Source organism: Panulirus ornatus, chromosome 37, assembly GCF_036320965.1.
Source record: "Panulirus ornatus isolate Po-2019 chromosome 37, ASM3632096v1, whole genome shotgun sequence".
NCBI lineage: Eukaryota > Metazoa > Arthropoda > Malacostraca > Decapoda > Palinuridae > Panulirus > Panulirus ornatus.
This window is the reverse complement of record NC_092260.1, coordinates 26863656-26878357: the sequence shown is the minus strand read 5'-3', so window position 1 is coordinate 26878357 and position 14702 is coordinate 26863656. Positions and strand designations below refer to the sequence as shown.

At 45.8% G+C, this 14702-nt stretch overlaps 1 protein-coding gene across 1 annotated transcript in view; it reads right to left on the bottom strand.

Annotated features, from left to right (window-relative positions):
• LOC139760629 (uncharacterized) overlaps window positions 1-1660 on the bottom strand; it is a 40051-nt gene extending 38391 nt beyond the window's left edge. The window contains exon 1 of the mRNA XM_071684036.1: window positions 1149-1660. Coding sequence (XP_071540137.1) covers window positions 1149-1278 — 130 coding nt within the window. The 5' untranslated portion in view covers window positions 1279-1660. The remainder of the gene's footprint in view (window positions 1-1148) is intronic.
• Between the last annotated feature and the right edge of the window lie 13042 nt (window positions 1661-14702).

The window sequence follows — 14702 nt, the reverse complement described above, 5'->3', positions numbered from 1 at the left end:
TGACGGCAACAGGCCGTGTGATAACCCGACGAAGAACGGCCATGCCACAAGGAGCTGTCGCGACCAAGAGCAACCAGCGTCACCCGTGTTACGGGGGGTGACGCTTAACGCCTGCAGGTCACACCGTCGCCACCACCCCTGTCATGTGGGTATCTTGGCCTCAGCCATGGCGCGAGGGGGACCATCATCTTGATCATGAACATAAATCTCGAGTCATCCAAGAAGTTTGAGGAGCGACACTTCAGCAGTGCCGGAGTAACAACTCACCCTAGCCACCCTCGAGACGTGACTGTGGTGGAGCCACATCCCCGATGGAGACACAGTGGGGACGGTCGTCTTGTTGCCACAGTACGTCATGGGCTTGACATTACGTCCTGTACCCTAGCCATGTTGGTCACCCGGGTAAGAACGGTCCATCTCGTGATGGCGTTAACATAGGCATAGCGTCGCGGGAGAACCCATGTATCCTACGTGTAATCTTAACACTCAGAAGCTCGTGATCTGGATATAGTCGCGACACAGAATGCCAATACGTGCGATCTTAATATTCACAGTCTGACATTACGTCTGTCATGAAACGTCGTAAGACAAATACGAGTGAAAATATCACCTGAGTTCCTAAGTCTGGTGGAGCATTATTTTTTTTTTTTTTTTACATTTTCATGTTGAAAGTCTTCATGAGTCAGTTATTCTAGAATGCACTGTATATGTTTTTTTTTTTAGACACGTACCTTTTCCTGACGCAACATTTTGAAATGCGTCTTGTTATTGAAATAGCCTCTGCTTACATGCATAGTGGAGAAATGCACAGGGGGTAATGTTGTCTGAATGTGTGAATGTCCACGATCGTACATGTGAGCGTCTGTTGCAATAAGTGCGTGCATTTGCGTACGTGATCAGTTATAATAACTCAAATGAAAAAAACACATAAAACCAGACGTTACAGTAATAACATCTGAGCAACGCACATGTTGCAGTGTTCACAGGCAGCTCCTACAGTGTCGAGAAATATTCTCACGACTCGGTGAAAATCGTAAGTCAATCCTAAATACCTATCTCATAACGTCACTCGGCCGCCTAAGACTAAGTCAGTCTCGGGGTGTGTTGAGGTTAGGTCGGCGAGGACATAGCAACGGCTCGTGTCTTACCTAGTCTCTTGGAGATCTCGGAGTTGTGCATCTTGGGGTTGTCTTGTGCCATCTTCCGCCGCTGCCCGCGAGACCACACCATGAAGGCGTTCATCGGCCGCTTCACGTGGGACGTGTCCTTGCCGCTCATCCTGCCCTCCGCGGGCCCACAGCCTCGCCACCTGCCGCAGAGGGTGCAGCCAGAGGCGGGTGGCGACGCCAGAAACTTCTCAAAAACAGGCAGCCGAGTGTTTATCTCTCCAGAACGGTCATGAATGTGTCACTTTAGCGTTCTCTCTTAAGTGTGTATGAATAAGATCTGGCAAAAGTCTTACGATCGCACAGTGTTAGCTTCTTGACACCACACCTGGTGAGAGGCGTGGGGGCAGGCAGGTAGCGACGCAGAGTAAGAAAGTGCTACGTTCCCGCTAGGGCGGTGAGAGACGGAGTGCTGTCAGCGCCGCGCTGCCATGTGATACACATCTCCGCCCGCCAACAGCAGCACGCCCGCGGTGTTACCTTTTCGGGCTCTCTGGCCACACTGACTTGACTCACAAAGTCGCCATTTGTAACGAGTCAGTGTTGGCGCGCTGTGGTTATTGATTACGTCACGCGGCACAATAGGCAGGCCAATCACCGCATTGTTTTATGCCGCGCTGCTCCGCCCACTCCATTGTGATTGGTCGCAACCTTTCTCGCGCCCGCCAATTCTGTGTAAACATGGCCACCCGCGCACATAAGATCAACCAAATGGTGTGGAAAGCTGCGACATTGCCGCAAGAGTTTCCCCTCAAATTTCGAGCTTATTCGGCACTATTGATCCCCAGAAGACGAGGTTGTGAGAGCAAGAGTTCAGCAGCCGGGGGGGGGGAGTATCACAGAGAACGGAGGTTGCTGGTCGTCCTCTCACAGAGAAAGGGAAGAAGAGATCCTACTTGGGCCAGATCGTTCAGAAGGTTGATATCACACACACACTCTCGCTTGTATTACAGCTCGTTCAATCAGAGTTCACGGTTCGTGCGTTCCAGCTCTTACTCATCCCTTCTTTTAAGGATATTTGCGAGGTGGGTGTTGCTACTTTATTGGAAAATCTGCAGAGAACTTTATGTTGAAGAAGGGTATAAAACTGTTGTATACGACGGTCTCTCTTGGCAATACTACTGTGCCTGGAGAGCTGTTCTTATATTTCGCACCGAGGTTGTCAGTTTGCCCTTGGCGTTCGGACACGTCCATTCTTCTGCCCTCCCTCCCACTCTCTCCCTCCCTCCCAACTCATCTTCCCATTTTGCATTTCCAGTTTCTTTCTACTTACACATCTTTCGCTCTCCCACTCCTCTTTGTCTGTCTGTCTTCTTATCGTCTTACCACATGTACACACATTATTCATATATATATATATATATATATATATATATATATATATATATATATATATATATATATATATATATATATATTATTGCCTTTGTGAGTCTTTGTAAGACCACATAGGTGGTCACCAAGACATCTCCAGCGTCCTCTCTTGCGTTGACTTCGCTACGTCACCCTAAACAATTGCAGATATTTCCTTCCCGTCTCCTCCCACCTCATCCTTGTCCTCCCTTCGTCTCCGAGTTCTTGCATATCCTCTTCGGTAACTCTCCTGATCAGTCTCTCCTCAACTCATTCTCATTTATATCCGAACTATCGTATCTCTTGAGGCCTCATTCCTCTTGTCAGTTGTGGCTGACGTCTGATCAACAGAATGTCTCTGTTCTTCACGTGTTACCTTCACTTTTTTTCATTTTAAGTATCAGTCAAAATATTTTCGGGACAATAAGTCTTCTTAGTGTTACTCTCTCTTGGTATGATACTGTGAGGCTGGGTTTAAGAAGACTTGCAAAAGTAGATAGGGTGACAGCATTGTACATAACTGTCTTTGTTTTGTAAGAGATTATCCTTGAATGGAATATATTGTTCTCTTTTGATATGCCTCTATGAGCATCCCTGATTTTGGTATCCAGTCCCACCAAAGGTCTTGATGGGTTCAACTGTACCAACTAAAAGTAGATCCTTAAAGCTATCCTCTGTTTGAACATTTTTTTTCTTTTTTCTCTCTCTTGACGTTCTTTGGTTATCCCATATCAATCTTGGTTACTTTTGGTGTCGTTAACTGTTGAGTAATATATTTTAAGCCAGTTGTCCCTGCCGGACTTACGAGAGCACTGAAGAACTCTTACTGGCCTTCAGTCTCCTACGTTCGTCTGCGAGTGATGCTCTTCATCCACTTTCCATCTTACCCACACCGTTACCTGAACTCCAGTGCTTGTTCATAGGTGTGGCTGCTCGTCCTCCTCCCGTTACACCATTTGTGCTTTTGTTTTGCCCTGTTCAGAGTTATACTCGACCTTTTTGTAAGTTTCTAAGGATTCTCCTCAGGCCTCTCCCATCAGGTTTATCACAACTGTTTAGGAAAATCTGCCAAAAGACAATGAGTGTTCCCTCGGTATTCCTAGTACCACGATGACACCGACCAGTGTTTGAACCACACCTGAAGTACTTGGTGGATCCCAGAACCAAGACAGACATCTACGGACTTAACAAATGCAACGTATGAGGTTTATTACTTGTATAGGAATGTCTGCCATGTTTAGATTTATCATACGTGACTCACTCGAGGGAGAGAAAAAGAGAAGACAATTTGGCTCGCTGCTCAGTATGAACTTGCTGGGCATCACCATCATCATCATCAGGAGGCCAACACACCCGGCCACATCAACAGTAAGGCTCACAGGCCCCACAAACACTTAGCCACACGCGACTACTTACGATCTCATAACTTGCACCACTGACTTACGAGGTGCTTAAACACATAGACAAAATGAACGCGCCTGATATTGCTGCTGCTGCTGTTGTTAGATGAACTCCTAAATCTGTCGATGAAATCAACAACCCTCTTCATACCTCCCAGCCTTACGGACTGTCTGATTTACTTAACGTAAAAGGTCAGCCCACGAATGATTGTTTCTACAGGAAATAATGTCTACATTGTTTCTACAGGAAATGATATCCACGTTGTTTCTACAGGAAGTGATGTTAATCACATGTTTCTTCAAGAATTGATATCCACATCGTTTCGACAAAGAATCGTATTCATATTGTTCCTACAGTAAGTAATATTCACATTGTTTCTGCAGGAATTTCTGTTGTTTATGATACGCTGTCTGTATCCCACATACCCAAGGAATAATTTATCAGAGCAGCTCCAGTGAGGATGGACAATAAGTAAGGCCTATTCATGAGCTTAGATATCTTTCTTTCATCCGTCATATAGAAGGGTTTGCAGTGGGTTTCACCGAAGTACGACTGCGTTCGATTCATAAAGCCGTGACTAGAAAACAGAATGCAAGTTAATGAGACCATTCGATTCCTAATCATTCGCAAATACGTGGAAGTAAGAAGGTAGGACCACGAGACTTATAGTGCAACAGGGAACCAAGCAGTCTAGATCTGTGTCCTCATGGACTACAGGAAACCTCTCCTAGATTCACATAGGACAAGATGCAGATCAGTTCATGGATCAAGAGGGAGAAATATCTGTTGCCTGCAAGTGTGTGATAAGCCAGGTAATGGATGGTCTTTAAGATATAGACAGTGTCACTGCAGCTTTCTCAAGACCAGCTTATACCTGATGCTCAGACTTGACCTTCTGTTGTCAAAAGGAGGTGCTGAACCCAGAAACATAAATGATATATTCTTCTTTGGTCACAGACCCGTGAAGTATGGAACTTTGCTTTCATACGTCCCTGATTGATACGAGAGGCTTTTGAAGAACATGAAGAACTACACAGTATGTTGCAGCACTGAGGTCAAATAGAACCCAGTCACGTACTCTCGGTTCCGTTATGGTTAGCGGCCATAACAGTGATGACATGAACCCCAAGACCCAATTCCTGCTGTTATTCACCAATGTAAGTCTTTCATGTAACGTCTAGTAGTATCTCTGGTTGCAATAGAAGTATGACGAAGGCATTGTATCTCCATCTGGGAATGCTCTGCACCATGGAACTCAACAGAACTTAATCATAAAACACATGAATACGTAAGCGTTGCTCCTGCATAAACAGACTTCTCCAAAAACCAATCTTAGTTGTCATTTACGGAGGGGAAACCAACCCTTTAGTAACCGTATCGTCGCAGGTCTATGGGATGTAAGTTGCTACAGGTTGTGACATATCGTTGACCATTGCTCTGTTTGCCACAAAAGCTTCAGGTTTATGTAGACACGTTTCTACACACCGAACCAATGAATGATCAGAACACTTTCGCATTTTGCATCGTCCGAGCCTGCTAGAGCGGGAGGAACAGTTATCCACTACGAGCCAGGCTAAGCAAAACATTGTATCTCCTCGTAATTACCCCAAACCACATCAACATCCATAATTAGGCTCGCCCGTCTAGCCAGCGCCAGCCAGCCATTAATTGTCATGAGTAGATAAGAGGCGTGACGGTATCCACTTGAGATGGCACATTATCTCCGTCTCACCTGAATCACACCTTATCTCGGGAAATTCTTCGGAGCCCTGGGACAAGATAGTGTAATCTGTATACAATGTGTTATCGAGGCCCTCGTCAGATACAAGACAGGAGTATAATTGTCAAGGGGGTCGCTCTATCTGGTCCTGATTCTTTATCGTCATCGTCTTCTTCAGCGTCGCTTCTTCCGTAACACAGTAGAGGGTCTTGGCGATAGGTGGCAACGAGAAACAAGAGGTGATTTGAGGCATGCGAGTGTTTCTGTGATTACAATCAGACACGTAAACCTATGACAATATACACTCAAAGGCAAATCATCTCTGCATATACGCACGCGAGTATATATCCGTACAGGTTTATACTCCTATAATCACAAGTATATACATAAACACATGCACACACATCTGACCCGACACCTTCCAGTCTCTACCGTAATGGTAACAGGAAGAGATGTGCGCATGACAAAGCCTCTTCTTTACGCACGAGTTGCGAGTTATGATCGCACGTGTTCTTTAGGAGGGGTCAGAAAACTCCTCCCATGGAGGAGGTCTCTTAACTCACCCAGCATTAACGAGGTGATCATGGTGTGCACGCACGTGCGGGCACGACAACAGTCACCCGGGGCTGGGCGTCGCTGGAGGAAGGAGGAACTGGCTAAGTTCTTGCGTCACACCGACGTAAAACACTCAGTTGTTTTTATAGCCTTTGATTTTATGATGGCGTACACCGCGTCCTGGCCACTGAGTTCCCATGGTGTGGCGAATTCAGCACGTGACCCATTAGTTAACCCAGTGTCTCAATGAACCGTCTGTTGAGGACGAGTTCAGGTTAGATGCCATGCGATGTGCACGCTGGCATGCACAGGTAGATCCGCTAAGCTTCAGAGATGCTTGGGGAAGCGTGGATATGGATGAGTGTCAGGGTTCTCATCGTGTATACAGAGTCAGTATCATTCATGATTAGGCGTTAGAGATGTCTATGGTAATGAAGAAGAATACACAGCAATGATATTCTTGTCTCGTTATTACGAAAGATATTCTTTTACTCTCTTCTAAAGCGCTCGCAAGTAACCCCACTTTATCAGACCCTGACCAGGCCTCGCTATTGTCTTTCGGAATGAATTAGCCAAAAATAAATGGTGACATATCACTTTATTTACAGAGACGTTTTTAGATTAGGTAATGATAATCAGTAGTGATGAAAGCGATTAGTGATCGACACGAGAAGGCAAAGATGTGTCAGTGGGAGGTTATCTGACCAGGACGTGGGGATCTGTGCCTGGAGAGTGAGAAGGTTGATCAGATTGAATTGGTGATATACAGGGATGACGAGCTTGAGAGATGTGTGTGTGTGTTCTCTTCATGCTAAACGATGCACGACTGAACGCCCTGTGGAAGAGAGAGGCGCAGGGAGAGTTTTCTTAGTGTAGCAGAAGTGAAAAGAGGGCAAGTGAGGTAGGAGTCCACGAGGTGGAGATCAGAACTGAAAAGGTCTGTTGCATTGAAGATAGCAAGAGATGTATCAGGGAAGAACTGAGAGAGAGAGAGAGAGAGAGAGAGAGAGAGAGAGAGAGAGAGAGAGAGAGAGAGAGAGAGAGAGAGAGAGAGAGAGGAAAAAGCTATCATACGGGTAAAAAGTAGGAAGAGTTAAAGATAGGTTAACGATGATGAGAGGAAACACTTAGAACCGAATCTGTTAGAAATAAAAAGATAACCTGGAGATGCTTGGTGTATAGTAATGAGAACAGATCTCTTGGTTTATGTTAACGATCCGTTGCTACGGAAAACTAAGGCGATTCGTGGAAACAAACAGGTATGTGAAGGAAATGATAAATATTGAGCATGGTTGGAATGATATAACCATCTACACTAGATCTGCAGAGACGAGGGGATCGGAGGGTGAAGGACATCCATAGGAAACAGAATGTTAATAGACTCAGAAGGTACTGAGATTGAGGGATAAGGTCTTACTGTGTACCTACAGTACATCAGGTGTCAACAGTCAGATGGTTTTGGATAGAGGGTGAAGCGATGCACAAGTGTTCATCTCATGCAATGTGGATTAAAGTCTGGGGTGGGGTTACGGGGGGGGGGGGGGGGAAGAAAAAGGAAATATAACAACTTATTGTTCTTTCTAAGTTTGCGTTAGGAACTTAGAATTAACTTGTGTACTTCTCAGGCCGTTTCTGCCAAGTTTTTTGTTTCTTTTGATAACTTCCTGAAAGAGGCAATCTACGTTGTATGTTATATCAAGTTCCTCAACGTAAATATATACCATATCATGGTAACTGTGTAACTCTACCATGCTATGGTACTATGTAACACTACCACACCACGTTACTGTGTAACACTGCCATACCACGTTACTGTGTAACACTACCACATCACGTTAATGTGTAACACTGCCATACCACGTTACTGTGTAACGCTACCATACCACGTTACTGTGTAACGCCACCATACCACGTTACTGTGTAACACTGCCATACCACGTTACTGTGCAACACTACCATACCACGTTACTGTGTAACACTACCATACCACGTTACTGTGTAACACTGCCATACCACGTTACTGTGTAACGCTACCATACCACGTTACTGTGAAACACTACCATACCACGTTACTGTGTAACACTACCATACCACGTTACTGTGAAACACTACCATACCACGTTACTGTGTAACACTACCATACCACGTTACTGTGTAACACTACCATACCACGTTACTGTGAAACACTACCATACCACGTTACTGTGTAACACTACCATGCCTATGGCCCAAACGGTGGCCAGGTCGCGGGCGAGTCTTTCCGTTGGCCATCATCAACAGGTCCGCATGATTACGGCGCGAGGTATAACAGCTCGACCAATTATCTCTTATTTCTTTTTATTTTCTTATCTCCAGATACCATTCACCGATAAGATGCACCCAACACCCATTTCCAGAAGTCTGAATGCCTTCTAGAAAAAAACCTAACCAGAAGTTTTGACGGTAAAATAATTCGACTATCTCCATATAGATCGTAGGGTCGACTCGATTGTTGTGGTGTGAGAGGTACATTATCGGGCAAGAGAACTTCGCTGCATTCATACATGTTGTCCAGCTGCTGTAGTCTGGGGTCTTACCAGCGATCTGGTACCTGCAGGAGCGCCAAAAAGAATTTTCAGAAATTGGAACATTTTCAGTGAAGTGTTGTATACCTCGTGTATAGTCACATATGCTTGCAGTGTCCCCTGTATACGTGTAAGAATCGTGTCATTTGTAATGTTTGTGTATCTTATGCTTCTTGTAAGGTCAAGTTCCTCCCTTCGGTGTGGGAGTGAGCACTCCGCCCGCGCCCCTGGCTTAGCGTGCGTGCACTTCTAGCTCGACCGTAACTGTTGATGTGTCCGTGTACGTGTGTGCATGTCTAGGGTGGGTGGTTGAGGGCGCAGTATTATTTATCACCATCCACTCATTAGCAGCCATTGTGGTTAGTGGGACAAGGCGACTCTCCCGTTTTCTTTACGTTTCGTCGGGGTCAGGTCCGGCGGCCGCGCGGACACAAGCCGCCGCGCGCGCCGCTCGTTCCCCGCCGCCGCCGCCGCCTCCTCCTCCTCCGCTTCTTTCTACCACCACTCTGCCACCACCCACTGTCCCCGCTTGCCACCACCTACTTGCCGCCGCTTGCCACCATCCTTCGCATCTGCCCGCCACCACCCACCTTCCACTTCTGCCGCCTGCCATCGCACCGTCACCGCCGCCGCCGCTTGCCACCACCGCCCAGCGCCACCATATCTGACCCACACCGCTCACTAGCGGCTGCCTCCTCCTTGTGCCTCAGCGTCTACAGGCTGTGGGTTAGCGAGCTAGCATTATCTTTCACATGAAGAAGCCTGTAGATGCTCCACGCTGCGGCTTTTGTGGTTGTGGAACACATGAGTGGTAGTATTTAAGTACAGTGTGGTAAACCAGGGTCCGCCTGCATGCAAGAGGCAAATCAAACATCCATTTTCTAATGGATTAAACGATTATCATGTTATATATTCTTCTCGATGTTAGGGATACAATGTGATAACTTCTGGGGTCGTTGGAGAAGGATCCAGCAGAGCAGACCAGAGGCAGTTCCCATAATCTCATTCCTCCAAGAATTAGTCAGTTCCTTGCGGGGAACTCCTCGCCAGCTGGCTCTCCCGTGAACGCTGGTGGAGATAAAACAGTGTGTGGAGCTCAGTGTTGTGAGTTGTACTAACACGTTCCTCTGTTGACTGCAACATCTCAGGAGATTCCCCGAAGCTGTCTAGTTACGACAGTGTGGTGTGAGGTCTTCAGTTCTCCCAGAGCCATTTCTTAACAGGAAGTCTTCGAGGAATCCAGCGACGGGACGATCCTTGAGCACGACAGTATGATCCTTGTCCAAGACCACTGAGGGGGACGGTTCAATCCATGTTTTCAGTGGACTGACCTTCGACCCGAGCCTTAAGGGTCAGTTCAAAGGTCATGCCATCATACCGTAGTGTTGTACCTTCATTCTTATAGGTAATATTTTTGAACTCAAGAAGTTTAGATATCTTTTGACGAAGAATACAAAACCAGATAATTGTTTTTGTATCTGTTCTCCCTCGGGTACAGTCCGCAAATACATGAAACAGATGTACATCCTCAACTGTCCAAATGCCAGCGTTCAAAAGCCAGCCGCTTCAAAAATCAGCAGTCCAATCGTCAGTTGTCCAGAAATCTACTAAGTCGCATTCCTACCCATCAATTGTGTGGGCAACACAGCTGTTGTCTGGGATGTTCAGCATAATTCAACGCTGAATTGTCAAAGGGCAAATTCAATGCAGCGACCATTATACGTCATGGCTAGTTTATCTTGATGATAAATGAGGCCTTAAAGAATCTGTAGGCTCTTAGTTTGATAATAAGATAAGCTCCATGCTGATAACATCGTACTTGATAAAGGTATGAAATAAATCATGTCAGCTGTTACAAATGATAATAAGATAAAAGACGAAGATAAAGGTGTATATACATATACACAAATACATGGTTTAGGCTGATATGTATGTGTGTGTGTACATAAAGAGTAGATACATGGGACACATACATAAAAGACAGGGTATAACACGAGGGTAAAGATATCCCTGCATAGCACATGAATAAGAATCACACACACACACACACACACACACACACACATACACACACACACACACACACACACACACACACACACACACACACAGGCCATCATAGATATATCATCGAGGATGACATAAGTTGCAGAAATGTGTGTGTGTTTGAGAGGAACTGCCCCGCCTTAGGGAACTGTAAAGGAGACAAAATGTGTGTCTGCTGGCTGATATGAATATCGCATTGAAGTACATGGATAAGGAAATACTTATCAAACGTTTTGTTTCCTGCATGAAGGCAAAACTTGACTATTTCTTTTTTTCTCCGCACTTGAAGAAGTGCAAAAAAAACTAATGCAGAAAGTCCAGAAGAGGGTAGCAAAAACGGAACCAGAAATACATGAGATGAGTTACACTGTAAGGTGTTTAAAGGTCATAAAGCTTTCTACCAGGGAAGATAGAAAAGTAGAGCGTGATTTGATCTTAACCTTTATATAGATCAGTTTGACGATGTAAACATCGTAGAGCTTTTCGAAAGACGCAGAGACAGAACGACAAGAGAAGTACTTATACAATATAAGAATGTTGGATGAATGGAATGAAATAAGAAATAAGATTGTGAGTGCTGACAGCATATACAAAAGTTTAAAAAGTTCAAGAGATGGGGGGGCATACGATTGGAGAACCCCCTTCCCCCTTTCCATATAGTATGAATAGGTAATTACCCATGTCAGTAAGTGTTCCCTCCCCGTACAGTGCAAATAGGTAATTAGAAATAGGTAATGACAGGTTTTATGTTTTTGATATTCATCTACCCATCAAGATTTGATCCTTGAACTTGTAGTGTTATAATGATGAGCTGGGCCATCGCATGTGAAGCATCTCATGACCTGTGAGAGAATCAATGATGAAACGAGTCACCTGGTGTGGCAGATGTAATGGACTGTGTCAAATGGTGTATTGTGTCAGGCAGGTGTATTAATCTGTCATTAGATATGATGTGTCAGTGTCGGATATGACGAGTATCTGCATACATGATGAGTTGTGTCATCTTTTGTGATGAGAACTCGACATTTACAGATGATTTTTATTCATTACGTGGACAGTTATCTGTGCAGGGGCATCTGTAAACTGTCAACAAAGTGTTGGTGTGGTATATAGCTGACGTATGCTGAAACAAGATTATGACTTTTAATCGTATAATTAGTTTCATTCTTTGTCGATTGATGTATAGGAAATGATGGTAATCAAAGAAATGATAATAATGATAATAATAATAATAGTAGTAGTAATAGTAATAATAATAATAATAATAATGATAATGATAATAATAGTAATGATGATAATAACTATTATGATAATAATAATAGGCATTTCAAGAGGAACAGGAGGCACCCTCAAAGCCGCCCCGCTGCGTGCTAGCAGACGCAAGGTCACGTGACTGCCTCCATGACCAATCAGCGTGGCAGGAGGTCACGTGACCACCGCCGTGACCAATCCGCGTGGCGGGATCCCCACCCCCAAATATGCGTCGGTGCAGGGTTGCCGCTCAGCGGGGAACCGCCACAAGGTAGATAGAGGCTTGTAACCGCGCTGCCAGACGTCGCCAGAACCGCCGCCGCTGCGCGCTGGCGCTTCACTTACGTAAGGGAAATATTGTGAGGATGTTCGAGATGGATCGAACCGATAACAATTACAGTAGAGATGTACAGGATCCCTCGCCCGTCACGGGAACTCCTTCCCCACCCACCCACCCACCCACCACCCACCCACCCACCCACGCCCAACTCACTCTCCGCCCACACCTCACCTCCTGGGAATGATTACCAGGGGTCGCTCGTTGACGAAGGATTCGAGGTTATTCTCCGTCCCACAAGAATCAGTCAGTGGTCTGCCGATCACTCACGCTTTTGGCCTCTCTCTCTCTCTCTCTCTCTCTCTCTCTCTCTCTCTCTCTCTCTCTCTCTCTCTCTCTCTCTCTCTCTCAAAATGTCTATTGAACTCGTCTGCCGTCCACCGCATGAGGAAATGTCTTAACCCAGATGACCTGCTGAAGTACGTGGTAGTGGTGATGGTGTTGTCTTAACCCAGATGACCTGCTGAAGTACGTGGTAGTGGTGATGGTGTTCACGTACGGGGTAAACAACAAGCGACTGCGCAGAGTTCAAGTTCACGACAGGAAATTTGGGGCTGGCGTACCTGATGGCGTGTAGGTGATCAGGTATCTGAATTCTTCCCTTGTATTTCCCATTACATAAAGAAGAGATATGACCGTCTTCAGTGATTATATTTCGTTACAATCTTTTTTTTGTGCACACGGTAACAATATACATATAGAAACATGAAACTTTGGTGCACACGGCAACGATATACATATAGAAACATGAAACTTTGGTGCACACGGCAACGATATACATATAGAAACATGAAACTTTGGTGCACATGGCAACAATATACATATAGAAACATGAAACTTTGGTGCACACGGCAACGATATACATATAGAAACATGAAACTTTGGTGCACACGGCAACGATATACATATAGAAACATGAAACTTTGGTGCACACGGCAACAATATACATATAGAAACATGAAACTTTGGTGCACACGGTAACAATATACATTTACAATCGTGAAACTTTATAAGCAGAGCTTGGTGACGGCTTGACCCGAAATTCTTGACCTTTGATGAAGAAAAACGATTGTCCCGTCAACCAGAAATAGAGTTCGAAGGTCAGGTCGTGTTACAGTGGTGTAAACAAGGTCTATAAACCGAGGGACGACTTGGGGTACCGAGCAAATCTTTTCTTAAAAGGAGAATGACTAATGATTTATCTGGAACTGCAGTGAGTGGACAACCCACCTCCCAGTTACCAGTGTGTCTGTGTCACAGTACACACACACACACACACACACACACACACACACACACACACACACACACAAGCTGAGAACATACATTATCCACTGCAAGTGTTTCTTCCCCTGAGGGTATCCTCTATCATTCACAAGTCGAGATAATGCTGAGGACAGAGGCCATAGGCCTAGTCTGGCTGGGGCCGGAGTGCTCGCTGGTCAGGCGGGTAGAGAGCCACGGCAGAGGCTTACACTCCTCCCAAACACATGGGTGCAGCAGGGAGAGCACACACACACTCTGCGGTCGATATGCCGCCACGTCGCGTCGTGTTATTATTTTAGTTGACCCCTTTAATATGTGTCTGCGTCCGAGTCGTTTTCTCTGTCTCTGCCGGACTGGCGAGTACGAAAAATGCGAGGAGATTAGATCAGCCGCGGGACGACGCCGAACAGCAATTTATGGTCGAATTCAGTGCAGATAACGAGAGAGAGAGAGAGAGAGAGAGAGAGAGAGAGAGAGAGAGAGAGAGAGAGAGAGAGAGAGAGTGGAGGGGGGGGAGACGCAGACCTTGACACGTCACGTTGACCCTTCCGTGACCTCCTGTGCGACTGCCACCATCAGTTCCTGCCAGCTTGGCAGAACGAATGGTCGGGGTCCAACGTAGCGATACAGATGATCGGTGGAATTGCAAGATGGGAGGAGGAGATATATGGTGGACCCCCCCTGTCACCTGTTGTTAGGGTCCGAAGGAAGGAAGGGGGGGTGTATATATATGGCAGTACTGGGGGGGGGGGGAAGAAATGGGGAGCCTCTCATGGTGTGGAAATAGTGGGTAAGGGTGGAGGTGGGGTGAGGTAGCTGGGGAGTGGGAAGGGGCGATTCAGGATGGATAGAGTCGTCAGGGATGAGTAATGGGTGTAATAGTAGTGGTGATGGTATGGTGTAGTGGTGATGGTGTGGTGTAGTGGTGATGGTATGGTGGTGTTGGATGATGGTGTTGGTGTGATGGTATGGTGTAGTGGTGTTGGTGTGGTGGTGTTAGATGGTGGTGTTGGTAATGATGCTGATGATGGAGATGGTGATGG